The sequence below is a fragment of the Sturnira hondurensis genome, unplaced genomic scaffold (genome assembly GCF_014824575.4).
Source record: "Sturnira hondurensis isolate 20B ecotype Veracruz unplaced genomic scaffold, ASM1482457v3 Scaffold0002101, whole genome shotgun sequence".
In the NCBI taxonomy this organism is placed as follows: Eukaryota; Metazoa; Chordata; class Mammalia; order Chiroptera; family Phyllostomidae; genus Sturnira; species Sturnira hondurensis.
In genome coordinates, this window is record NW_028074732.1 from 536,908 (window position 1) to 564,085 (window position 27,178).

The 27,178-nt window shown below is 57.1% G+C and overlaps 1 protein-coding gene across 2 annotated transcripts; it reads right to left on the reverse strand.

The window, feature by feature from the left end:
* Positions 1-4,421: 4,421 nt before the first annotated feature.
* Positions 4,422-19,799, reverse strand: RTN4RL2 (reticulon 4 receptor like 2). 2 transcript variants are annotated; one of them, XM_037039962.1, is made up of 3 exons: positions 19,314-19,799; positions 13,225-13,706; positions 4,422-5,760 (listed from the first exon to the last, which is right to left on the reverse strand). In XM_037039962.1, exons 1-3 carry the CDS (start codon positions 19,342-19,344, stop codon positions 5,011-5,013), a joined length of 1,263 nt encoding a protein of 420 aa, XP_036895857.1. In that variant the 5' UTR covers positions 19,345-19,799; the 3' UTR covers positions 4,422-5,010. The 2 variants fall into 2 exon arrangements, with proteins under 2 accessions (XP_036895857.1, XP_036895858.1); XM_037039963.1 differs by lacking the exon at positions 19,314-19,799 and adding an exon at positions 16,530-16,852.
* Between the last annotated feature and the right edge of the window lie 7,379 nt (positions 19,800-27,178).

Sequence of the window (27,178 nt, forward strand, 5' to 3'; positions counted from 1 at the left end):
TCTCCCGGAGAGCTCGGCCTCCGGCCCGTGGCAGACCCCGCTGCGCAGTCGGCGTGCCCCCGACTCCCTAGACCCCCCCGCCCCCGACCCGGGCGCTGGCCAGGCCGGCGGGGTCGAGGCCGCGGGGAGCGGCGGGGTCGCGTGGGTTGACCAGGCCGCAATCCGGGGGCGATGGGGAGAGGGCTCCTGAGCTCGGGGCGTGTTCTGGGACTGTAGATGGCTGTAGGAGATTCAAGTGTTAATTGGAACTTTATGCAGATGAGCTGGGATCTGGGGCTGGGGATAGAGGGAGGGGGTGAGACCCGCGCCGCACCCGAGCCAGTTCGAGTGGAGGACACGAGGGCCCCGGCCTGAGCGCGGCAGGTGTGTCTCCGTTCACTAGTGCGCTGAACTTCCAGCGCAGCGTGGAGACTTGCGGTTGGGAGGTTCCCTCCCTGACACTGCGCCCAGAGACGGAGTGGGGGCCTCCCCCAGGGTCCCCACATCCCGGGGCCAGAAGTGCAGCCTCGCAGGGGGTCGGGAGGAGGGGCCTGCTCCCTGCGAACCTGTTTCCTCCGTGGATGCTTCCTCTGGGTGTCGCCTTCTCTATGCCCCCACCCCCTTCTGTCTCCGTGGTCTCTCTGCCTCTCCCTTCTCTCTTCCCCATCACTGATACCACCTCGCCACGCAGGAGTATTGTTTGTAACTTCCCAATAAGTCTGCGTGGAGGTGGGGCGGGATCTAACATTTCTTCCTTTGCTTTCTCCTGTCTACCCCCACCCCCACCCGGCCACGGACCACCTACATTTAAGGAGATATTTCTGTCTTTAATGCTTTGTAACCCATCCCCACTTGTTAAAATGCAGTTTCCAGGGCCCCCTTAGAGATGGGATTCAGCAGGTCTGGGGGGCTCAGGAACCTGCATTTAGCAGCTTCCCACCTCAGTCAGAAGTAAAAGGCTCTCGCTTTTTGAAACATGGTGCAGGGAACTGGCGGGCTGGAAAGACTGGGCACACTTCCTTCGAGAGCCCTGCCCCCAACTCCCTATCCTTCCTCCATCCATCTTCACCTCTGCCCAGAGTGGCCCTCTGCTTCCGGTGTGATAGGACAAGGCCTGGAGGTTGCCAGGAAGGAGGGGAGGAGAAAGAGAGTCTGCACCTAGCTCTTGTGTCTCTGAGCAGGGTCCTACCCTTCCTCAGTCTTACTGCCTGCTTCCTTGCCCATCGTGGCCTCAGTTTTTCCATCTTCCTCTCACTCCACTAGCCTTGCTTCTCTTCACATGCCTTCCTCCTCCTTCTCCTCATCCAAAGCTTCTAACAAGGCCACATGTAGGTCACCTTAGTTAACACAGCAACTCAATTTAGACTAGCACTATTGCCCCCAGGTTACAAATAAAAAAATTAAAAAACACAAGGGATGTTCAGAGAGGTTCAGTAACTTGTCCAAGGTCACACAGTAAATGGGAGAATAACTAGGTCATTCACCTTTCTGCTTCCCCTGAATCATTTCCCCAGAGGCCACTGGGTAAGCTGTCCCAGGCCTGCCCTCCCTGACCCTCCCCAGGGGCAATGGACGGGGAAGGGCATCATGCACAGAGATGAAAGGAGATGCTCAGGTTTCGGAACATCTGACAGGTCTGGCTGGAAGCATTAAAAATTCATGTAGAAACTTGACCCCAGCTGGACCTTGGGCCTGCCACCTGGACAGTTGCTGGCCTCGTGACCTCTCAGAGCCAGGTGGGTGAGTTTCCCTTCAGCAGTGCCCTGGGACCCCCTAGTCTTTGTATTCCACAGGAGAGGGGCTCTCTCATGGCTCAGGGAGCTTAAGTCAGGATCCAGTAGCTCAGAAAGCAGCGCTGAGAACCCTCCTGACACTCCTAGTGTAAGAACCTTAGAGGCTTAAGGGCTTATAAACCTTGTCATCTCACGCCCTTGTATTCATCTCCCCAGCTAGATAGATGCTCACTCTCCGGTTAGGATGGCTGAAGCGTGGCTGCAATTCCCAAGGTGGCCAGTGGGAGGCAGCCTGAGCATGAGCCTGTACCTGCACCTTGAAGGACAGTGAAAGAATCCCTATTGATAAGGTTAGATGCAGTGTTGGCCTTGGGCAAGGGCTCTGGAGCCTGTCATCTGACGAGAGTGGGAGAGGGTTCCTAGTTTCGGGGAGAGTGAAGGACTTAAGGGAGAGTTCAAGGTAAGTTACAGGGTTTAAGTGCATAATAACCGACGGTCACCAGGGTACAATCATTCTAGCTGGAGTGGAGGTTTAGGAGGTTTGGGACAGGGCCATGAGAGAAAAAACAAGAAAGGCCATTGATACCAGACTCTGAAGGATCGCTGATGCTTTGCTCTGGTCTTTTATCTTTAACCTGTAGGCAATAGGGGGCAGGGGTAGGTTCCTGTGTGAGAAACCCACATAAATGCAAATTTTGGTGAGTCTGAATCCGGCCACCATGGGCAGGCTGGGTGGGAGGGAAAGACTGAATGTAGGAAAGCTGGAGAGGAGGTTAGTGCTATTTTCTCCCGCATTCTAGACATGAGGTAATGAGAAGATGGAGCAGGGAGGTGGCAGGGGGAACGGAAAGGAAGGGATGGGCAGGGGCTGCAGAGGGGCCTGGGGAGGAGACACTAGAGATCAGAGAAGGGAGGGGTTAATTGCATTTAGGCTGGGAGGCAGGCAGGCAGGAGCATGCAGGCTGTGGGCACACCGGCAGAATTAGAGAGGTGGATGTTTTGTTTCTGTCAAGAGTGGGCGGTCTTGGGCAAGGCCCCTCCCCTCTCTGGGCCTCAGTTTCCCCAACAGAGCATTAGACTGGATGGCCTCGAAAGTCCCTCCCATTTCAGGGTGTGTGGCTGAAGGCTGTGAATCTGGGTGGTTTGGAGAGGCTGGGGGATGGTGTGTGTGAGAGACATTCCTGTGGGTGGGTGGTCTCTGCGTGGGGTCCTGTTTGAGCGGCTGTGTGTGCATGTCAGTCTCGGGGGTGCGTCTGCCCCTTTGTAGAACGTGTGGGTGTTGGCGTGCCTGCATGTGCTCTGTAGCTCCACTTTGTGGGAATGTGTGTGAAAGAGCGTGTGAACGTGGGTGTGCACGTGATAGGCGTCCGTCGGTCTGTCTGGGCTGGGGGGGGGGCGGTGGGGGAAGTGGCATTGCTGTAGGCTTCTTCCTGAGGCTCACACACTCCTCTTGCTTTCACTGTTCTGAAATAGCATCTGGACCGAAGGCCTATGAATATTTCACAACGATAATTCTGTGACCTGGACAGCCTGCTGCTGATTTACCAGCATCCTCCCTCCCCTGCCCAGGACCCAGCAGCCCCTCCTCCATCAGAGCTCTCCCCTGGCTGGCTTCTTAGTCCCACCCATTAGCCTCACCAAGCGAGGCTGACACAGGTCCCTGTTAAGACTCCAGTTTCAGAGCCCCCCTGCATCCTGACTAGCTGGTTGCTGTCATTATCCCCATACCTATCCCACACCCTTCCCCAAAGCCCACCTGGCTCAGGCCTTGGATGTTAACGCCTTCTGTTTCTACCTCCTTCCCACCATCCTTCTGACTTGCCTGGGAGGAGTCACAGAATCTCCACATCCCTCCTGCATGAACCCTGGCAACCAGGTCCCCTCTCTTTTCATTCCCACCTCCCAAGTTAGATTCCTAACCCTAAATTTAAACCATCAAACCTCTCCCCAACTGCTTCTGTCTGACGAGACTCACCCCTAACTTCCATCCTAGGTCCTTCTTAGCCCAGGCTCTCCCCGGCCAGCCTCTCCTCCACACGCTGGAGAGACGAAGCTTCTGATCATGCTCCAAGCCAGCAAGGCACCCCAACATGGGAGTCTTGTCTCTCTGGACACCCCAGCCCCTTGCTCTCTCCTCTAACCCGAAGAACTGTTTCTCTGACGTGGTCCATCGCTGATTCTACCTCACAGGAGCCAAGGTTGTGGTGTACAGCCGTGCAGCAAGTGGGAGCTGGAATCTGGGCCTTGGGCTCTGCTTGCTGAGTGTTTGCTCTGGTGTAGGGCTGAGCTCCCCTGAGGAAGAGCTGCCTTTTCCGGATTTGCTCAAAGCCGTGTTTGCGCTGGCTGTGACCTCGGATGGCAACGGGACTCCTCCCTGCAGGGGAGGGTGGGAACTGGGAGGGAGTCACCTGCAGGCGTTGCCCTGGCTTAGCTCCTGGGGTGCCAGCAGTGCCCAGGAGGGCCAGGCTGTAGCTGCCCCTCCTGGACAAATGAGGAGCTCAGGTGCCCTTGGCACTGCTGGGGACACGTGTCTGGGCCTGTCACACCCCTCTTCCTCAGGCTGTGCTTCTTATCCTAGGGTGAGCAAGAAGCTCTTCAATGGCACAATCGACTCCCCTTTCTCTGACCCTCCTGGACCTGAAATCTGGATGGTTCTAAGTCCTCCTCCCACTTTTGAGGTCCTGAGCCAACAAACCTTACAGAAAAAGATAAAATAATAGAATTTTTTAATAAATCTTTTTCCCAAACAACTTCTGTTGATCTTCACCACACAGGGGCCATGGTAGAGAGGCAAGTTCTCTCCAGGCACCTTAAAAAGTGTCCAGGGCAGACTTAGGAGAAAAGTGTTCCTCCAGTGTCGGGAGGCTGAGGGGGCCAAAGAGACGCAGGGCCCGAGGGTCAGCCTGGCCCTCCGCAGGGCTTCTTGGTGGGGCTTCCTTCCCCGAGCTTCCGAAGGCTCTGCTGGTGGAAGATGCTTTGCAGACAAAAGCTCCTTTCGAGTCCGCCGTGGGCACTGGGAGAAGGGGGCAGCGCCTGCCTGGGATGCCCCACCCCAGCCTTGGGATGGGAACGAGTTAATGGCCAGAGTTGGGGAGAATCGGGCTGAGCCACCAGACACAGCCTCTTGGGACCGGTCTTAAGCCAGCATCCCAGGAGGCAGGGAGAGGTGGCCTGGTCCTAGGGCAGAAAGGAGCAGGGGGTGGAGAGACAGCAAGGCCGGGGGCGGGGACTGGGCCAGAGCCACAGCCGAGGGCTGGGGCTGGGGGCTACCCCAGCCTCTGCAGTTTCAGCACCGCAGTCAGAGGTGGTGGGGCGCCAAGAGCAGGAGACAGAGCAGAGGGGTGGGGAGCCCGGCCGAGAGCGCGGGGCCGCGGGAGTCCGGGGGCACCTGGCAGGCCGCGCCCGGGCACGTCTGCTCCCCACGCTGGTCCTCTCCCCCGTAACCCCCCCAGTAGTCGTCCTCTGTGGGTGAGTCCCCACCCTGGCGTCCCCGCGGGTCTTCGGCAGGCAGATCTCGGTAGAGGGTGGAAGGGTCGGCGGGGGGCGCCCCAGCCTCCGCCACCCCGTACAGGTGGTTAGAAGAGCTGTTGCCGCGGGCGCGGCTGCCGGGCCGCGTGGGTGCCGCAGGCGGGCAGGACTGGAAGTCGGCCTCTCGGAGCGCGCGCAGGTCCCGGCCCTGGCGCTCCGGCGGGGTGGCGCAGGTCACGTCGGAGCTGGACACGCGAGCGCGCTGGAACCAGGCCCAGAGCGGCCGCGCGCGGCAGTCGCACGCCCAGGGGTTGGCGTTGAGCCGCAGGAACTCGAGCGCCGGCAGGTCGGCCAGCGCCTCGCCGGGCAGTGAGGCCAGGCTGTTGTTGAACAGGTAGAGGATGGTGAGGCGGCTGAGGCCACGGAAGGCCGCGCGGTGCACGCCCTGCAGCCGGTTCCCGTGCAGCAGCAGCCGGTCCAGGCCGCCCAGGCCTCGGAACACGTGCTCCGTCAGCAGCCGCAGGCGGTTCCCGTGCAGGAAGAGGTGACTCAAGTTGGCCAGGTCCGCAAACAGGTCATCCTGTGGGTTGCGGGGGAGAAGAAGACAGTGGTCCTGAGACAGGTGGGGATTCCTCCCCCGGGGCCTGGAGGAGGGGAAAGAAGGGGAGCACCTTGGCAAAGAATTTGACCTTTCCTTTCGGAGTCCTGGGTTTGAATCCTGACTTCTCTGAGCTGGATAGAGGTTAACGTGGGAAAAGTGACACAGTTGACCCCGGTGGTTCTTAAACTCTTGGGTGCATCAGAGTCCCTGTGGATCCCGAAACGCTGCCCCCAGAGTTTGTGATTTAGCCCGTGAGGCCTGGCCTGAGAATCTACCTATTTTCACGAGTTCCCAGGGGGCACTCACTCTGCAGGTCAGAAGATCACACTTGGAGAATAAGAAGCTCTGGTTAAGCATTAAGGCCGGGGGCCCCGATTTCCTGACTTCAAATCCTGGATCTATCATTAACTGACTGTGCTACCTTGGGCAAGTCGCGGGATCTCTGTGCCTCAGTTTCTTTATCGGTATGCTGTGGAGATTAAATCGAGCTGCATGTATTAAGGTGCTTAGAACAAGGCTTCCCTGTGGAAGGCATTCTACGAGGCGGCCATTATTGTTAACTTGGCCATGCCAGTAATCTCTCTAAGCCTGTGGCCTCATCTGTAAAGAGGGGTTGAAGGTACCTCCTCATGGCTTTGTTCTGAGGATTAAAGAAGATGATGCACATAAAGCTCAGATGGTGAGGTGCTGGCACAGGGCCTGGCACAGCAGGATCGAGTCCACTGACAAAGCCCACAGGCTCAGAAGTCCTGGCCCCTGGTGCCAACCTGGCCTGCGCTCTTCCCAGCTATGTGACTTTGGGCGACTTACTCAGCCTCACAGAGCCTGTTTCCTCTGTCTGTGAACCTGGGATAACAGCCCCCTCCCCGCCCAAAGTGGAGGGAGAGCTGGATGAGATCGTGCTGTAAGGGCTCAGCACCTGGTAGGCACATGGACCACCATCAAGAACTGATGGTCCTTGTGGCAATAGGGGCCCAGTTAGATAACTGACCTCCCTTTCCTGCCAACAGAGGAGCTCTCTGGGGTCCAGAAGGTCTGCTAAGGGGCCAAGGTATTAAGGGGACCATGTGTCAGCCCCCCCCCCCCAGGCAGCAGGGGAAGGAAAAGAGGCTGCTGCCTGACGTCTTGCATCACGGCCCCCCTTAGAGGGGCTGTCCCGCTTGTCCAGGCTGGAGGTGCCCAAGCAGGATGTGTTCGTGTTGGGGGGGATCTTGGACTGTGGTTCAGAATGAATGGGGATGTGGGTGTGGAGAGTGGACATGCTCTGTGGGTGGGAGGTGGGAGGGGGCCAGGGCTCGATTCTGCATTTTAACCAGCTCACTAAGGTATTGGTGATGATCAGCTCCAGGGTCCACCAGCCCAGCCTGCTTGTTACAGGGAAGACGCCCAGGGAGATGGAAGGCTTGCCAGAGCAGGGACCAGGGCCCTGGGACTGAGGTCCTCCCCCAGTGATGCAGGGCATCTCTGTGGCCGGCAGGTCCAGGAGGCCCAGCTCTCAGGGACACCGGCATCCTCTATGCGCACCCTGGGGGGCCTGTTTCTGGGCTCTGGCTCTCCCACCCTTCCCTGTCTGGGGAGATGATTCCCTCCCCCCCCCCCCTCCTCAGGAGCCTGGTCACAGGCTCTCAGGTGGGGGGAGGGCACTGACTCCCAGCCCACACCCACAGCCTCCACCTTCCTGTGCTCCTGCGTGTTCTCGCCCCCTCCCATCTGGCTTCCGCCCTCTCCGCTACAGGAACTGAGCTTGCCAAGAACCCTCCTCTTGGCCACACTGAGATCCGTCGCCCTCAACCTTCTCGGCTGCCTTTGACATGAACGTTCTTCACCCCCCTGTGCCACCATCCAGGTCAGGCCTCCAGTGGGCTCCCTGAACCTCTGTGGCTTGGGCTGGCCCTGCTGGGCTGGGTACCCTCGTCTTCTTTCCGGCCCACCAGGGAGTGGGCTCTGAGTCCCTTCCACTCAAATACCTGATTAGGGAGTGTCAGCGAGAGTGGGACATGCCCTGAGATCCCTGGTCAGAGGATCAATGTATGAGTGTGGGAGGCGCGTAGAGGGCGCACAGGTAATGGACCTCTGGGACTTGGGAAGTTAGGAAGGGATGATTGAAGGCTCAGGGCCCCCAGGGAATTCAGGCACCTTTGGCCCATAGTCCTAATTTTTAGGCTACAAAGTTCCTGGATTCCAACCACCTGTCTTTCCCTCTTTACCGTTTGCAAAAGCCCTGCCCCTTCCCTCTCTGAGCCTCAGCCAGGGGGTCCATTTCCCCTCCCCCCATCCAAGCTGTTGCCAAATCCCGCGGCAGCTCTCAAATCCGGTCCTCCTCTCTCCGTCGTTAAAACTGTTCTCTGTGCATTAATAAGCTCTTGACTTTCACAGCCCTCGCCCTCCCCCACCACCCTCCCTATCGCCCCACCCCCCCTGGGCTGAGAGCGGCTGCTAAAGTCATCTTCCATTTCCAAAACCACATTTCCCTCACCTCCCCCAGCCAGTTCACAGCTCTCTGCATCCATATGGAATCTCAATGCAGCATCCCTCCGCCCCCCACCCCCACCCCACCGCCGGACAGCAGCCTGTTCTTAACCTTGCCTCCTTCCAGCCTCCCAAGCTCCACTCTTTGGCACTAGTGGCTGAGCTGTGTGACCTTGGGCCACTCCAGGTACCTCTCTGAGTCTCAGCTTTTTTTTTTTTTTATCTGTGAAACAAGGGACTTGAGATAGATGATCATCAAGATCCATCCTCATCTGATATTAATGAGCGAGTGAGTCCTGGAATGCACCTCATTCATTCAGCAAAACTGTATTGAGTGTCTGCACTGTGCCAGGCACCCCCCTCCCCGTGCTCACCAATCCATGTCTGGCATCACTGTCTGGGCAAGCAGCTGAGCTTCAACTATGAGCCAACCTCAGTGCCACACACGTGCCATGTAGTGACCTGCACAACCCTGTGAAGCAGGTACTGTTATTATCTGCCCCCTGCACCTTTCAGAGATCAGCAAAGGGGGGTTCAGAGGAGGCAAGCGACTTGCCTGGGGTTCAACAGCTGTCGGGTAGTGGAATGCAGTTGTGAAGAGCTCCACTGGAGTCAGGCCTGGGCCGGTTCCAGGCTGTGCCCTTTACTAGCTGGGTTACCTTGGACCAGCACCTTGACTTCACTGAGTCCCAGCGTCCTTCGCTATTAAATGGGGGAAATGATGCTTGCTCTGCCCACACGTGGTGCTGAGCCCTTTTCTAGTAGCCTCTCCTTTAATCCTCACCAGAAACCCCTGAGGTTGGATGTATTTCCCCCCATGTTGCAGATGGGTCCATTCAGGATTAAAGTGCTGAAGCAATTTGCTCAAAGCCACAGAGCAAGTCGGAGGTGGGGCTGGCATTCAAACCCAGATTTGCTTGAGTACAGAGGCTGCTCTTATACACCATGTAGGCTGCTGTGATGATTAAGAGAGAATGGATGTCCTTATTGTCTGGTTCCATTCAAGTAGGAACCACACTCCAGGCGTGCAAGGACACTACTGTTGTTCCCTCCTGAATCTCTGGCACCCAGAACACCGCCTGGCGTGTCGTAGGTGCTCAGCACACACCCACTGATGAATGAACCCGCCTGGCACAGTGCCTGGCATGCAGAAGACAGTCTTTGAGGACCTCTAACCCAACCCATTTCCATTCCCACCTTCCTCATCTTTAAAAGCTGTGGTCCTCTCGCCTCCTCCAAAGCTTGCCTCCTGGGGCAGGCCCAGCCTTATCTCGGGCCATACTTGCATTCTGTGGATGTCACCCAGCCCACATTTCCTCACCCTTCTGTGGCCTCTCCCAGCCTAGTTCCTCCCAGCATTTCATAGGCAGGGCTGTCTCTTCTATCAAGACCAGATCTTGTCTTTATAGAGCGTATGGTCTATAAACCATAGACCATACGGTCTATAAAGGACCTTTCTTTTCTATAAAGGACCAGATAGGAAGGCACCTCTTGCCCATGGTGCCCCTACCATTCATGCTGGGGACGTGCAAAACAAACACTTCCCGTTTCAGGAGATCCCCATGTCCACTCCAAATCCCCTTTGTCCGGGTTTTTCCCAGAACCCGTCCCTGGCTCCTGGCCTGGGAGTCAGTGGAGGATGGGGTTCTAATGACCTGATTTATTCAGCACTGAGCTATGTGGCGTATATACAGTAACTCATTTACTCTCTACAGCCGTTCTTTGTGGAAGGTATTCTTTTTTTTTTATTATTTCCACTTTAAAAGTAAGGAAACTGAGGTCCAGAGAAGAGAGGCATCATGCCTAAAGTTAAATGCGTCAGAAAGTAGCAGAGCAGGGATTCAAACTCGGGCCCTCTGACCCCAGATTTCTCGTTGTGAACAGCCGATAAATATGGAGAAGGAGGCCGGGGTTTCAGGGGTAGTACCTGAGTGTGGCCCTGTGCTGAAGCTCTCATGATTGCCACTTTACAGATGAGGAAATGGAGACAGAGAGGGTTAGTAATCTCTCCAAAGTCATAGGAGCTAGGATCTGAACCTACATCTGGTAGACGCCTTCAAAAATGAGTCCACACGGCTGTAGTTCAGGGTACCCCCCCCACTCCAACTGCCAGACAGACCCTGGTGGAGAGTTCTACATGATGAAAGTGGCCTGAAATGTGGTCAGCCCATGTAGGCTCAAGCATCACCAGCTCTGCCTGGCTGGGCAGCCTCAGGAACTTCATTCCACGTCCCTACTGCCCCTCCCTGTCCCCGCTGCCAGGCTGTTGTGAGGTGAAGCGTGCTGGTGAGAACCCGTGAGCCCCAATCAAACAGGCAATGGTTTAGGGGACTTCGTGTGTAGAGGCCTTACATCTACAAAGTCTTGGGACCCTGGGCCTCAGCTTCCTCACCTGTGAGGAGGTGCAAACATCTCCCAAAAGGGCTGTAAAAATGAGATGAGGTGGCTGAGCATGCTTCGGAAACTGTGAGGTGCTAGGCAAATTGAGGATGGAAAGAAAAGAGAGGTGTGTTCTGGGACCCACCCGTGGCCTCAGTGTCACGCTTGAAGTTGACCCACATCTCCAGGATGAGGTCCAAGATGGGCCATTTCTCCAAGATCAATGTTAAATGAGGCTTGTCACTCTCTTAAAATAGCATTTTAACAAGCATTTATATAGTGCTTATCATATGCCAAACACTATTCTAAGTGCTTTACAAATTATTCATGCACTTACATTCATGAAATCCCTAGGACATCGGTGCTGGTGCTCCCTCCATTTTACAGATAGAAAAACTGAGGCCCACAGGGATTAAAAAAATGTCACACACTCGCAAACTGCAGAGTTGATACCCATAAAGTCTTTTGCACAGCACCTCATGCATAGCGTGTCTGCTAAATAAATAGTGGGTGCCATTATCATCGTTGATGCAATCACAATAACCACAACAGCCCTGGCTGGTGTGGCTCAGTGGACTGAGCGACAGCCTGCGAACCAAAAGGTCGCTGGTTCAATTCCCACTCAGGGCACATGCCTGGGTTGAGGGCCAGGTCCCCAGTACGGGGTGCATGAGAGGCAACCACACATTGATGTTTCTCTCCTTCGCTTTCTCCTTCCTTTCCTCTCTCTCTAAAAATAAATAAGTAAACTCTCAAAAAAATAACCACAACATATTTTTTTCCAATGTGCTACACAGAGCAGTCTTTGCCCCTCACCCCGACTCATGACTTTGCTTTCCGTGGTTTCAGTTACCCACGGTCAACCGTGGTCCAAAAATATGAAATAGAAAATTCCAGAAGCAAACTATTCCATAAGTTTAAATCGCGTGCTGTTCTAATTAGCGTGGTGGAGCGTCCAACCCCGCTGCCTGGATGTGAGTCAGCCCTTCATCCAGTGCCCCCTCCCTGCCTCTGTTGCCCGCCTGCCACTCACTCAGCAGCCGACACGCTTATTGCTTGTCAGAGCAAGTATGGCGGGCGGCACCATCAAGCTTGCGGTCACGTCACCCTTACTTCACTTAATTATGGCCCCGAAGCCACTCACATTACTTTTATTACAGTATGTTGTTATAATTGTTCTATTATTAGTTATTGCTGTTAATCTTTTATTGTGCCTATTTTTAAAATTAACCTTATCACAGGTGTGTATGTAGAGGCAAAAACATAGTATGTATAAGGTTCGGTATCTCTCACAGAAAAGTGGGGTGGGCTGGGGGGGGGGTACTGTATTATTCTGTCTCTCTCCCCCACCTAGAATGCAATCTCTGTGAAGGCAGGGAAGAGCTGTCTGCTTTGTTAAATGCTGTACTTTCAGCCCCTTGCACATAGTGGGTGCACAATACTTGGTTAAATTATTATTGCTTCTGTTTTGCTTGTTATTATCTTTATCAGCATCAACCTGACCTGACTTTCAAATCAGTCCAATGGTGACCAGTTAGGCGCCAAGCTGGGTGGGAGGAGGACCTGTCTTCCAAGTCTGCCGGCGGGGGAGGGGGGTGGGGTAGGGGTGGGGGTGGGGTGGACGTGGGTTATTCTTGCCCCTCCAGCCAGGGGCTGTGGCGCCCAGGGAGGGTTTCCTCCCGGAGTGGTTTGGAGGGTGTGTTATTACTTCCTGGGGAAATAGAATGGGAGGATTTGACTGTCAAACAGTCAGCTTAACAACAACAATAAACAATATTTAGATCAATAATAATAACAATAAATAGCAATTACTGTTATTCCTTCCGTTTTCAGAGCATTCATCTTTCAGCTACTTAACGGCTCTTTACCCTTTTCCCCCGTTCTTCCCTTTCAGCGAGACAGCAGGCTTGGCGATGGGAATCTAGACTGGGTGGTGGCGTTTCCCCTTGTCCCACTACCCAGTGTGTTGCAGGGAAGTGGAACTTCTAAGGGACACCCTGGCAGTGGGAAGGGCTGGGGGTGGGGAGAAAGGCAGCCACGGAGACCTAAGGCCCGGGTGCCAGGGGAAAGGCAGCCCCCGCCCAAGGCAAACAAGGGGGAAAGGGGAGATCACAGAAAGAGACGCATCTCCCAGACAGACCTGGGGGTGCGTGTAGAGTGGGCGTGTGAAGGAAGACAGACAGAAGACACAGAAGACAGACGGGGGAGGCAAGTTAGTGAGAGAGGCAGAGAGGGGCAGAAAGGGACAGACAGAAAGGCAGAGGCAGAGGGGGACACACGGGGTGGGGGTGGTTAGAGGAGTGAGAGAGTGGGGGGTATCAAGGGAACCAAATAGGTTAGACAGACAGACGGACAGACCAATGGAAAAGACATGCAGAATAGCCCCTGGAGAAAGTGAGAGAGTCCCACTTAGAAACGGAACAGACATGGGGAGAGATGCTGAGATGCTGAGATGCTGAGGCAGGAAGGGTGTCCTGGGGAGAGAGGAGGGACACACAGGGACAGAGGAGCAGAGGGGGAAACAGGAGTGTGTGCGCGCGCGCGCCAGTGCGCGCGCACGCCTGCGCCTTGCGCGCGCTGGGTGGGGCGGCTCACCTGGAGGTGGAGCAGGCTGTTTTCCTGGAGGTAGAGGTACTGCAGGCTCACCAGGCCGCGGAAGATGTTGCCGGGCAGGCTGCTGAGCTGGCAGCGGTACAGGTGCAGCGACTGCAGCCGCTCCAGGCCTTGGAAGGTGTCCGGCTCCAGGGAGCGCAGGTGCCGGTTGTCCCCGAGGTCCAGCTCCTCCAGGGCCTGCAGGTGGCGGAAGGTGCCCGGGTAGATGGTGGAGAGGTTGTTGGAGAAGAGCCACAGGGTGAGCAGGTTGGGACCGAAGGTGCCCGGCCGCAGCGTGCGGATAAGGTTGTTCTGGAGGAAGAGTCGCTGGGTGCTGGGCGGCAGGGACAGCGGCACCGAGGAGAAGTTGTTGGCCTGGCAGCTCACGGTGGGTGGGGACGCGTAGCAGGTACAGAGCATGGGGCAGCTGGGGGCCGCTGGGGGCAGGGCCAGGAGCATCAGCAGGAGGCAGGCCGAGGCGGGACCTGTAGGGAGAGGGGGGCAGGCCTTTCTGGGCAGGCTGTGAGGGCAGGAGTGCCTGCCAGGGGCCAGTCCACCCACCCCTAGTGGCCAGGAGCCTGCCGCTCCCAGGTGGGAGGGTTCTGGGAGCAAGAAACCTAGTTGCCAGAGGCCCTGGCCACTCCCACTTTTTGAGACATCTGGTATATTAGAAAAATAATAAAGAAATGAAGACATGCCGAGAGGACCCTTCATAAAGCACGGTGCTCTGTTGAGAGTTGTTTCCTGAGTGGACGTCTTTTCCATCCTTGTTTTCACTGTGATGGGTCTGAGCGGTTACCTGTCAGGCTTCTTAACCTCAGTGTTGAGAGCTGGGCCGATCGCTCTTTGTTGTGGGGGACAGTCCTATGTGCTGTCCTATTTAGGGTGTTTAGCAGCATCCCTGTCCTCTACCCACTAGATGCCAGTAACACCTTCCCCCTGATTATGACAACCAAAATGCCTCCAGACATTACCAAATGTCCCCTGAGGAGCAAAATCGCCCCCACTGGAGACTGGCTGGGACTAAATTGAGGTCTCCTGTGAGTCTCAGGCTGGTGGAAAAGGGCCCTCTGGCTGCCCTAAGGGGCTGGCCTTGCTGAGCCCACTGGTGGCCACAGCCCCTACCTTCCTGCAGCTTTCACCTTGGAAGAACCTGAGTCTCTTCCTGCGGGAAGGGCCTTAGGGACCAGGGGCAATGGGTCTATAATGGGGCACCGGCGCCTGCAGCTCCGGAATCAGCAGAGATTCGGAAAGAATGCAGCTTCCTTGGCCTGCCTGTGCGGAATCAGGATTTCTGGGTGAGAGCCAGGAAATCTACATTTCACACCCAGGCTCTTTTCATTTGAAGTCACTTACATTTTTTTTTCAAAATAACTTTTGAAGGTTGGATACGGTCCACCCTTCTTAAGATGCAGATGAAGAAGCAAGTCTAGGGAGGCTCCAAAGCCTGGGGGCTAAAGGGGTGTGTCTAAGCCCCAGCGTTTTGGTGCCGGCTTGGGGAGCTCAGCCACTTCCACCCTCACCGTAGCTGATAAAGGTCTGGGCCAGGACTGGCTTGACCTCTGCTCTTTATCATGACTTCCCCCTGACTCCTGGGATTTTCTGCTGGGAGGTTTGCCTGGGGAGAAGGGGAGCCAGCACCCCCAAAGCTGGAAAGTCATTCCCTGGGCACACATTCATTGGGCACCTTCTGCCCCAGGCACTGTGCTAGGCCCATCAAGGCTGAGGGGAGGGCGCGGGGCCTTGGACCCAAAGCCCTCGTCTCTGTCTCCGGGACTCTCTGGGGCTCGGAGGCCCTGGGGAGGACTGATACTGGGCGCCCTGTAAGTGCTGGGTGCGAATGCCTGTGTGTGAGCCCAGTGCACATGAAGAGCTGCTGAGCCTCAGGGTTCGCGTGGACCCCACAGGCCCCCAGTGTGGTGTAGACATCGCGGGGCTCCGGTGAGCCTCCTTCCGTGGGGGAACACACAGGCAGGGTGGGGGACCCCACCTCACACATCCCCACCCCTCCCTGCAGCCACCCTGCAGGGTGCGCGTGTGAGACCGTGTGCTGGCTGTCCTCACATGCGTGTGTGTGTGTGTGTGTGTGTGCGTGCCAGCCCCCTGCGTGTGTAGGCTGGGTGTGATGTAATACTCAGTGACACAGCGCTGCTGTGCCATTCGTTCACACCACCTCCGCGTTTCTCGGCCCTTCTCACCCCTCCCCCGAGCGGCGTTTCACGATTACTTTCTCCTCCTGAGTTTTTCAGAGCCACGTGGGATGGAGGAGCACGTCTCTCACCCCTCATCCGAACCCTGCAGGGAACCTTGGGTAGGTCTCTCAGCCAGGGCTGAGGTTTGGGGCTTAGAACAGGAGATTACAGAGTCAGAAAGATTTTTCTAGGTTCATCTGGTTCAAGTTCTTGTTCGACTGAGGTCACAATCAATCCGGGTTCAGGGAAGGCAAGCGACTTGCCCAAGGTCACACAGCAAAGTGGTTGGCAGGGTAAGAGCCAGAAAGGAGTCTCCTGACGCCTGGCCAGGGCGCTTCCCTTCCTGACAGAGTCACCTTCGAAGCTCGCTGCCCCAAGGACTTGACACCAGCGAAAGCCAAATCCTTCTCTGGTCTCTTAATCCCACCCCTTATCTACAAACTCACAGGAATGTGAGCTTTGAAGGCCAACACTCCTGGGGAGGACGAGAGCTCTTCCCCCCGGCCTCTAGGGCTGACTGGTACCCCAGGGGAGACGGAGGGAAGGATGTGCCGTCCCAGAGCACCCCAGAGTCAGGGGGCCACTCCCTGGTTTCCAGGGTCTCTTCCTCCCTGGAGGCTGCTCAGCGGCTCAGCAGGGCCTGCCTCCCTCTACTCACAACTGGCCCCCTACCCGTCCACCTGAGGGGCTCCTCTCCTCTTTCCCTACACCCCCTCCCTCTTGTCCCCATATCGCCCCCATCCTGGCCCACCTCCCCAAGCCCGAGACCTGGTCCTGGCAGGCTCTCTGAGGAGGGGCCCTGAGCACAGGCCCCTCCATGACAGCTGCTGGGTAGCAGTGACTCTGTTGCCATTTCTGGCCCTCACAGCCATGCAAAGCAGCTGTAACCCAAGGAGCCTCATCCATAATTCAGGCTGCAGCTCTCACTGGAGGCTAGGAGGAGGGGAAGGTGGGGGGCACTGGGTTTCTCTGCCCCCAGGCCTGGCTGGATGCTCCCGGGCTGAGGCAGTGGGGGCTGGAGAGCCATGCCTCTCTCTCCCTCCTCCACCCTCGCCCTCCGCTCCGGTCCCTGCCCAGCGTGTGCCCTCTTCCTTCTCCCCACAGTCCCCTTCCTACCCTCCGCTTCTCATGGCTCTTCACTGTCACTCCTTCCCTCCTGGCCTGGGTCCTCCTCTGTCTCCGGGACCACAGTCCCACTTCCGGCCCTTGTTTGGTGAATCCCTGGCAAAGATGGGCCAGAGGCACAGGGTGTCAGAGCTGGAAAGAGGCACCTCAGACACCACCGAGCAAAGCCCTTATTTCCCAGGTCACAGGACTGAAGGCTGAAGAGGAGAAGGCTCGGTTTCTGAGTGAGCAGCCCGGGGCTCCTGACCGGAGTCTCCGACAGCCTGCCTCCTGCACCTTTCCCGAAGGCTTCATGTCATCTCCCTCCTCTGATAAGGGCCCTTTCTGCAGTGTCCCCACCCTCTCCACCCCATCCTTTCTCTTTCCTCTTTTCCTTTTTTTTCTGAAGTTAGCAAGTAGTGGCGAGAGTTGCAGGTGAGTGTAGAGCAGGGGTGGGCAGAAAGCATATGTTATTAAGCACCTACTGTGTGCCAGGCCATGGGTCTGTACATGTCTTTATTTACACAGCATGCAACACGACCCCGTGAGATCCATATTACAGCCCCGGGTTTGCCCCGGGAAAGGGGCAGGAGGCTCAGAAACGTGAAATGAGTAGCCTCAGGTCACGCAGCGAGTACAGGAAGGACCCAGAATGGACAAGCACATGTCCAAAGGGATTTCTGGTCTTTCTTCCGGAGATTTCGAGGCATCTAAAGAAAGCACCCCTGAGTGAGAGAGACACTGCCCTCCGGGTAAAGGGAGGGAAGAAGTTGTGCCCAGGTGCACAGGGCTGGGCCAGCCATGATCCTGGGTCTGTTTGGCTGTTCAGGGTCCAGGCAAAGAAGGAGCCCAGGCTCTCTCTGCAACTTTCCTCTCCTGGGCTCCAGTTTGGGGCTACTCCAGGGGGACGCTATTGGGAGTCAAGGAGACATGACCAGTGTCTAGGAGATATGGCCAGAACTGACCAGGGGAGGGATGGAGAGAGGCCAGAACATGGTATGGATCCTGGAAGGCGGAGGTGCCCAGAGCCAAAAGTATCCATTCACTGAGGGACCACTGTCAAGGACTCTGGGCTATCACCCTGGAGCACCAAGCTCAGAAACAAAGTTCTCACCCCCCGGAGCCACTGTGTGGTTCGGAGGCCCCAGTGAAAGGACACACTTGAAGAGGAGGCTGATGGACCCCTAGACTAAAGGGCTGGAGCCAGGGTGCCGACCCACAGAGCACAGTGGCCCCAGCAAAGGTGCTCTCTGGAGTCAAGGTCCTTGACTCTGAAGGAAGGTCCCAAGGTCCCAGGTGAGAAGCAACAACTCCACCCCCAAAAGGCTGGGGGCTCAAGAGTGCAGGGGCGGAGGAGGTGGTGGCAATGCCAGTGACGCAGGGGCCTGGGGAGGCACTGACGGTCACGGAGGTTTAGACTGCTGCAAGCAGCTTCTCACTCTGCCAGAGTGTGACACCCCAAAATAAGCAGTCACCGCGGCAGTGGCGGCGGCTGCAGGATCCGACGTGAGGCCTGCAGATATAAATGGCAGCCGGGAAGCCCACCCTCGGAGGCCGCCACTCCATTAAAATGTCCTCCCTGCTCTTCCTCACAGCCGTCCCTCCAAGCCCTGAGAGCAGGGTCTGCCCGGCCGACCACTCCCGGAAAGAAGAGATGTGACAGGCAGGCCCGTTGGGAAGGGAGGGCTTCCCACGTGGAAGTGGTTACCAGAAGCGTCTTTGTCTCATCTCTGGCAACTTTCCCCACCCCCACCCCATCCCTCTCTTCCATCCCTTTCTCTTCCTCCTCCCCCTCCTTCCTTTCCAGCCCTCCTCCCCACCCTGGCGTCAACTCCTAGCCCTCTTCCATCTATGGCTCCTGTCTCCAACCCTAGTGCTCATCCTTGACCCTCTCCCCGGTTCCTGAGACTCCATCTCCACCCCCCAGCCTCATCTTCAGGTTTCTGATCTTCCCACTCCCCTTCCTTCCAGGCCCCGAAGGCCCCGGGCTCTTTCCCGTGACGTCCGCCCCCAGACTCTGGGTGCTCATCCGAGTCTTCTCTTCCCCCTTCCCTTCATTTGGTGTTTTTTCTCCTTCCCTCTTCCTCGGTCCTAACCTGGGTCCCACTTCCCGCCATGCTTTCCCCGTCTAACCTTTATTCCTCCTAGTCCTCCTCTTCCTCCTGCTTGTCTCCCTCCTCCCCTAACCACTTTCTCCCGTCGATAACAGCCCCCTCGTATCCTCCCGCCCCCACCCTCCCCCTCCCCCGCCCGCCCCCAGTCTCTGGCCCACACCCTTGGCTGTCACTCAATCCTTGGAACTATCCCCTCTCCAGCGCCCTCCATCTGCCCTACGTGGGGGTGGGGGAGGCACTTGGATTTCCCTCTGCACCCCCACCCTCACCGACTGCCCCCTACCCACATCCCTCGTCCTCTCGGGTGACCGGAAAGTGCTGAGGCACTGGGCACGAGAAGTTGCTGAGTCGGCGCTTCCCCAGCCGGCCCGAGTCCTCAGCGTCCCCAGGAGCAGGTGGAGCTGGGACAGCGGAACCTGAGCCTCCCTCCCGCCCCCCCCGCAGGCCGGTCCGCCTGGCCCCTGCGTCCCCCTACGGTCACGAGGTCCCCACACAGCCGGGCAGTCTCCCAGTCGGGTGCGCTCCTCCAGCCGGCAGCCCTGGGGGCGGGGGCGGGGCCCTTTCCTCCTCGCCAGGCTGCCCCCACCTCCCGCAACTGCCCCACCCTCGAGCCCTGAGGGCGGGGGCGCCCAGCTCCCCTCCTCCGGGTGGCCTCCGCTCCCCAGCGGGCTGGGGTCCCTACCTTGCAGCAAGCACCTGAGCCCGGGCAGCATCTTGTCTCGACGCTCGGGGGAGGGGGCGGCGGTGGGGGGCGCTCCCACTCGCTCCCTGAGCCCGCCAGACGGACGGCGGGGACTCCGCGGGGCTCCGGGAGGGCCCGGGAGTCCCGGGGCGGCGAGGCCAGGCCGCAGCACTCTACCCTGCGCCCCCCGGGCTGCGGGCCTCGGGAGGAGCCATCGGCCCCGACGGGACGGGGCGGGGCGCGACTGGGCGGGGAGGGCTGGAGCTGGCCGTCGACGCCGGGCGCCCGCGCCCCCCAGCAGCGCGGGCGGCGTGCGGGTCCGTCAGTCCTCGGGTCCGCGCGCCCCGGCTGCGAGCCGAGGGAGAGTGGGGACGGCAAGGATGCTCTTCCCAACCACCCCCACTCCTTCCCGCACTCGCTGGCTCCTCCCTCGCTTCTGAGCTTGCCGATTTAACCCTTTCCTGGCCACTAGGAGGCGGGAGCGGCTCTTCAGCCCCCTCCCTCCCGGACCCCTCCCCTCCTTGGAGGATCCGGAGGAGCGTGTTCGATCGCCTTCGCGGCGCCGAGCTTCCAGGGACATCCCTTACCGAGGGGGTGCGGTAGTGTATGGGAACCCCGTGGACTTGCCCGGTTCCCCCCTCCCAGTTATCCCGGAGGAGATGGGCTGGGCTCCCTGGTCACCCCCACCTCCTCGCGGCGTCCCTGGTGCCGAGGTCCAGGCCTCCAAAATCCCTCTTCCCTGGGAGCGCGTCAAGGCTCCCTATTCCCTTCGTTTCTCGGACCCCGAGCCCTGGGAGTGTGCAACTGTGTGTAAGAACAGTATAGGCAAGAGTTTGTGGGCTGCTCGATCGAGCGCAGAGGAACGTGCAGGCGCGCACGCAGACGCTGGTGCAGGTGTGATTCTTGAGTGCTTGCACGCTACATTTTTTATGGGCTCAGGGAAGCGGGGGGCACGAGAGTGTGCCAACGGGTGAGCCGTTGGGTGCCCGCCCGCGAGCGTGTCCGCGCTGGTAGGAAACGTGAGGCTGTGCGAGAGTTTGGCGGAGCGAACTTGGGGATGGGTGGCTGGGGTGCGTGTGTGCGGGAGTGGGTGCGTCTCGATGCATTTCGCGAGCCGGTGCAAGTTTGGGTGCGCGTGTGACTGTGTGCATTGTTTGTGTATGTTAGTGTGTATGGAAGGGGGTATCTCATTTCCCGCGGGGAAATAGGAGAGGGCTCAGGGGTGGGGAGGGGAGCGCTGGCTTCACGCAAGCTGCTCCTGCTTCCTTTTAGAGAGAGGTGCGTTCTGATCTCATGGGGGTCGCTTATGCCTTCGGAGGCCGCGTTCCGGGCGATACCAGCCAGCCAGTGACCTAACCTAACATTTCCTGACAAAGGCGGCGTTGTCCACCGTCCGGGCTCTGACCCGGCCCAGAGGGCCCGGCATCCGGCCCTTGGATGCCTTCCCGGTACGGGATAGGCGTGGGGGCGTGGGGAGAATCGCTTCGGGGATCGTGGCCAAACGGCGCTGGCGGGGCTGGGGCTGCCGGAGCGGCGCGCACGGCCGGGGCCGGAGCCATTGCGCGCGGGAACCCCGGCGGCCCCTCCCGGCGGCGGAGAAAGGAGCCCCTCGCCCTGCCCCTCCTGTCCTGTCCGTGTCCGACTGCCACGCCGCGCCCGGCAAACAGTCGGCGCTGTGTAAATGCTGGTCTCGTGCCCCCATTCATGCTCTTCTCCATCCACGGTCTCATTCTTCCCTCGTTCTCATTCCATTCCCCCCCCACTCTTATTTCTATTTTATGGTCTCCGTCTTTCTGTTCCCTCCTCCCCGCCCTCCGTGTCATTTCCTCCCTTTATGCATCCGTCTCTCTGTTGTCCTGTCTCTCTCGTCGTCTCTCCGTGTCTCTGTCGCTTCCCTCCGGTCCTTGCGGCTTTCTGCCTCTCTGTCCCTCCATCCCCGTGTCTCGTGTGCCCCGTCTCGGCCTTCGATCTCCTTCCCACCCCAGTTCTCCAGCAGGTTCCCGGCCCACTTGCACCTTGATGCTCTGGCGCCCCCTGCTGGCTCCATCCTTTGCTCTTCCCGGGCTCCCAGCCCTCTGGGCACCTAATTTCCTCTCCCACCCTCCCTCGATCAGGTCGAGTAGGAGCAGAAAGGGGGGGGGGATCTCTGGGGCTCTACTCCCCCTCCCACCTCTAGAAGGAATAGGCTCCTGCGTTTCCCGGGACCCACCCAGCGGAGGGCCCGCGCCAGGGAAGAGGGCCCGGAGGGGGAGGCGGGGAGGGAGTGTTGGGGGTAGCAGGGTGGGATTTGGCGTCCTTCCCCGTTATGAGCCGCGGCACAATCTGTCGCTGGGTTTGTTTGCCGAGCTGCCTCCGGAGCGCAGTGGGGCTGGCTCCCGGGTAGCGAAATATCACAAGATGCGTAGACAGACGCTGAGGGGCGGGTGGGCGGAGGGCTGACTCAGGTGCGCTGTCATCAGCACCCCCCCCCCCCCCCCCCCCCCCCGAAGGNCCCCCCCCCCCCCCGGCCCGCTCTCCTAAGAGAGGAGTGAGGGGACCCCGGGTACCCAACACAAGTGGAAACAAGAAGCCTGGAGGGGAGCCCCCATCCCCGGTTATCTTCAGGGATAGGGGTGCACCCGCTAACAGTCCTTGACTCTAGGCCTCTCCTTCGGGCCTGGGTGCCCCTGGGGACACCCCCAACTCGAGTGTGCTGCTGACATTTGTCACCCCCCCTGCTCGTATGCCATTATACAGGCATCAGTTTTCTGTAGTTATCTGCTGACTCGCCACTTTCCCCCACTAGACTGCCAGCTTTCTGAGGGCAGGAGCCTCCTCTCATCCATCTTTGTGTCCCCAGCCGGGGCTCAATGCCTACTTGGGGGGGACCGGCTGATGGTGGTTGGGTGGCTGGCTGGCTGGTCTGTCCACACGAAATACCACAATGCATTTTGTCTTCCGGGTAGAATATTCTGACCCCTCATTCCTCTTTCTACCCACATTTGCAGCCCCCCCCCCTCACCTCCAGACAGGCAAGGGGATTGGAACCAGCTCTCCCTGGAGTCTGAAGACCAGGGTTCCCAAACAAGTCACTCCCCTTCCTGATGAGTTCCTCAGTTCCCTTTTCTGTTAGTGCGAATATGCCACTCACTCATAAGGCTTTGATGAATCTCCAGTCACTCAAAATAGGAGAAAGTGCTCAGTAAAATGAAGTTCTGACCAGTGTCCGTGGTGGTGGCTGTTGTCATTACTTTTTTGGTGTTGGCTCTTAAGATCCTTATCCCTGTAGAACCAGACACCATGTATGAACATGAACTTCAGTTAGACGTTCTGAGACCTGAGGGAGTAAGCTGATGGCAAAGTGTAACGAAAGGCCGTGCCATAGGGCATCTAGGTCCATCCCCGGCTGGACGCTTTGCTACCTCCTGAGGAGTACTGGGTCCTGACGACGTGGTCACAGAGCTGGCCCGCCCTCTGGTGGCGGTAGGTGGATCTGCAGCCCCACGGAAAGCCAAGGATCTCCAGAAGTGGGCTGGCTGATGGGCAGATTTTCCCTGAGAAGGGGGAGGACCTGCTGCGTGGAGAGCGGTGGAAAGAAAGTCATGTAGGAGAAGCAGGATATTGGCAAAAAGTAGAAGAGTCTCGTCCTCCCTTGAGTGTCCACTTATTAACAGGAACCCTGCTCTCAGCGAGACACCCGAGGCCCCTCTTCCCTCTGGGGACCCCATCCAGTGAGTCCACAGGACTCTCCTGGCCCTTTTCTACACCTATTTGGAAACCTCACTGTGCAGGACACTTGGCAGGTAGTGTATGAGGTGGGGTGGCTCAAAGGTCAAGAGCAGAGGCTTTGATGGCTCCGTGCCTGGCCAGGTGTTCAACTTTTCTGAGGCCCAACTTTCTCATCCAGAAAATGGGAGGCAGGCCACACTAGTTCCCACCCCACAGAGTTGCTTGAGGATGAAACGAGGTAAAGCATGAGAGAACCCAACAGAATGCCTGACCCTGTGCCCAACAGACACTAATCAAAATATGACTAATTTTCTCCTTTAGCCCAACAGCACCCATGGAAATAGATGTTGCAGTTTGGGGAAAGAAAGTGCAGTTACGACCTGAGAGTTCGTGAGCTGTGAGTGGCGGAGCCTGGTCTGGGAGTCAGTTCCTAGTTGTAACCTCCCACCCTCTGTGCGTCTGACCCCTTCGCTGGACTCCACTTCTCTGCCTTCCCCTGGCTCGGGCCAGGCTGCCCAGTGTGATGAAAGCACTCTCTGCCTGAATTAGAAGTCTCGCGTTCTAGCCTGGACTCTGCCTTTGAATGGCTGGGTAACCTGGGGCAGAACCCTGCCTTCTCTGGGTTTCAGCCTCCCCCTAATTGAAAGGACGACCTTGGACTAGATGCTCTTGAAAGTCTCCTAAAACTGTGACGTTGTGATATCCTTGTTTCTCTGTCAGTCCAGAACTGGGGGGCCCCCAAATGGAGCCTCCCAGCCGGACCCCACGTCCCTACCCTCCCGGCTCTAACGGTGTGCTGAGAGTTCTTCGGGGAGGTCAGAATTTCTAGGGATCTCCTAGACCCCCCTCTGGGTTCCACAGCCCCCCCAGTGCCCACCGCAGGCCTGCCCCGAGCTTGTCAGTGGCCCCTACTCGGGAAAGGTCTGTACTTGGCACCCAGAACCCTTCCCTCAGTGAGTTCCGTGTCCTCCTTTGCCCAGCCTGATGGGGACTTGGATCCTTTCCAGGTTGTTTCTAAAACAGGGAAGCAAACCTAAACCTAGATTAGTTTAAAGGTCAAGGGTGTCAGAAACGTTTTCTCCTCCTGGCCTGGTTTCTAGTCTCTGTCCATTTATATTCTTTACAATAATAACTGGCATTTATTAACTACTTACTTCGTGTCATGAACTTACGTGTTGACTCGTTTAACAGAACGGCTCCGTGGAGGAAGGTCTATTCATATCCCCTTTTTATAGATGGAGAGGCAAACTCGGAGAGGTGTTTCTATGGTTAGATTTGGACAGGGAGGGTCTTGGCCTGGGTCTTGGCCTGGGTCTTGGCCAGCACCCACCCCACCCCGTGGCGGGTGAGAGGTCCCCGAGACCAAGGGGATGTGCTCTCCAGGAATGTGCATTCTCTTTCAAGACCGCAGTTTGGGCAGCCAGGTCATGGAACTCTCCAGCTCAAATGGTCCAGGTCTACACCCAGGACCTGTGTGGACATCATCAGCCAGTGTGTGCACCCCTTGCCAAAGGGTGGAGGAGGGGCAGCTGTTTGGAGAGGGTGTCGTTGAAGTTTGGACATGGCGGTGAGCTATTCCCGTGCATCTGCATGAGACCCCTTGTTGTTTGGAATGGAGCTGCGTTTGTTAAGAGAAGAGGAGGTGGCTGTATTTCTGTAGAGAACTCCAAGGAGTATGACCACAGTACAACAGAACCTACCTTTTCAATGTCAGGTTTCTTTGAGGAACACAAGAGAGCAATGCAGGGGCAGTAGGCAGTGAGAGGCCCCCTGTGAACTGATGGGGTGAGGGGAACCTCCCAGCCCATGGTACCAGCCCCTCTGTCTGCACTCCAGCCATGCATGGGACTTCATCACAGGGGACATGACCAGGAGGCTGCAGAGCCAGGCTCTGAGTCCAGGTCTCTGTGAATATTTCTTTCTTTTATGAGGGTCCATGACAGTGTTGGCCAAAGGTCAGCACTGTGACTCCCTGGACGTCTGTTGGTGAGAAAGCTGGGTCACGCTGGGGGTGCTTGGATTTCCTTCCCAGAGAAGAGAGCTTCCGTTTCTCCCTAGACTGTGAGTTCACTGAGTACAGAGCCCATATTTTCTTTGACTTTTTTTTTGTTTTACGCACCTGGTCCAGCCTTGACCCAGAGTAGGCATTTGGCAAACGATGCTGACTTGCTGGACCCATGATCTAGAAAGAAAGATGCTACTCAAACAATCGTGGCACCCGGTGCTGGGGTCGTGTGGATGTCCAACAGATATGGAAAGTCTGAACGGAGGGGTGGGTGTGCAGAAGTATTGGGGAGCATTGCCCGTGGGTGCCTATGAAAGGAGCTGCCTTTGACCGTATTCATTTGGGAACCCATTTTATGGGGCTGTAAAGATGCAGAATGAGTCACCCCAAGATGTGCCTCAGTGGCATGTAGATTATTATCATTATTTGAAAATCCTCACCTGAGGGCATACTTATGAATTTCCGAGAGAGAGGAAGGGAGAGGAGAGAAACATCGATCGGTTGCCTCCTGCACACGCCCCAGCTGGGGATGGACCCCACAGCCCAGGCATGTGTCCCGACCAGGAATGGAACACACAACCCTTTTGTGTAGGGGATGATGTTCCCACCAACGGAGCCACCCAGCCAGGGCTAAACAACTCCTGTTTCTGAAGCCCTCCTGGAGGTGGAGTTCCCATATGTGCATATGTGACTGAACTTGTCATTGTCCCCTGGCGATCGGTCTCATGTACATTGTTATTAGACGAGGAGGCAAGTTTCTCCCTCTCCCACACAGTGAAAGACCGACGACTCCCGCTTTGCCGCCGCACTAATTCTCCAACCCCCAGATGAAGAAGTGCCCAGGTAAAGTCCCTCAGGGGAAGAGGGGGTACCTGTGGCAGCCCCTCGTGGCATGACCCTTTATGGCTTTAGGGCAGCATTCCTTTCGTGCATATAGTGAATGAACAGGAGAAAACAATCCCTCTCCCCTCAAAGTCCATGGACTGAATGAAGCCACTGAGTCTTCGAGGGCGAGTGAGAACTTCCGTGAGGGGTAAGGTGGAGAATCACAAGCTCTGTTTCGGGGGACATGGACCCTCCTGCCCGCTCCCACCTCCACTGTACGACTCAGACCCCACCAGGGGACCAGTCACAGTGGCCTATGACAGATTTCTCTGTCTCTCAGCCCATTTTCCTTAGTTAATCTCGAAATTAATCTTCCCAAGGTGTAGTTTTCATCACGCACCTTCTGGCTCACAAGGCTCCAATGGCCGAATCTGGCCGGCCCCTGATCAGTATCTGTCGGCTCTGAAGTGCTCACTCAAACTGAAGAGGAGCCTTAGGACGTCCACAGACACACAGGCGCAGGCCATGGACGGGTACCTCACTCAGCAGGATGAGCAGGGAGTCAGCGCACCCCTGGAAAACGGCTCAACAGAAAGCCAGGTAAGAGATGTGGGCAGTGACTCGGCCTGGGAGGGTAAGCAGAGGGTCAACAAACACTTGGAAAACAGTCCTCCCCACGCATGGTCAAGGAGATACACGTGTCAGCAGCATGGGACTAGCGTTTCATACTTACTGCGTTAGCAGGACCCGTGAACACCATCACCCCGCACTGGCAAGGCGGGAGGGAATCTGCGCTCGGCACGTCTCTGGAAGCGATGTGCAAACCGTCCGGGGCGGAGTAACAAGAGCCTTGAAAATATTACCTTTTGATCTCTTAATCTCACTTCCAGGAATTGATCGCAAGAACATAATTCAATACGGGAAAAGCCTCAGGGGTGCTGCTGGTGTGTTCCTTCTACACACGTGTCCGGGCAGCGAGGTGGCTACGGCATCCAGGGCTGATCTAGTCAGCGCAGTCACAAAAATAATAATTATGCAGCCACAAAAATAACAATTACAGAGACTGTGGAAAAGCATGCAAACTGTGTATTGCACCACGTTGGTTGAGAAAAGGCAGAACACAAAATCTGCGTGAATACTGTGATTGCAACCACGAACAGTAAAGTATTCGCGTTGACAGAGTCTGGAGGAGAATATGCAAAAATGAAAAGTACTGAAAGTTGGGAGAATGATGAGTGGGTCCCCTTTTTGTTCAAGAATCTTCCTTGTTAGTGCTGTTGAAGTATTATTTTCATGATAGAACGAGTTCTATAAAAACAAAGCTTCT

Bases quoted from the DNA above. Each gene is read 5' to 3' on its own strand.
- RTN4RL2 (XM_037039962.1), bottom strand. From the start codon at position 19,344: ATGCTGCCCGGGCTCAGGTGCTTGCTGCAAG. The intron at 13,707-19,313 runs GTAGGGACCCCA...CTCTCCCTACAG, and splicing joins GCTCAGGTGCTTGCTGCAAG to GTCCCGCCTCGGCCTGCCTC. The intron at 5,761-13,224 runs GTGAGCCGCCCC...CGCAACCCACAG, and splicing joins ACAGCCTGCTCCACCTCCAG to GATGACCTGTTTGCGGACCT.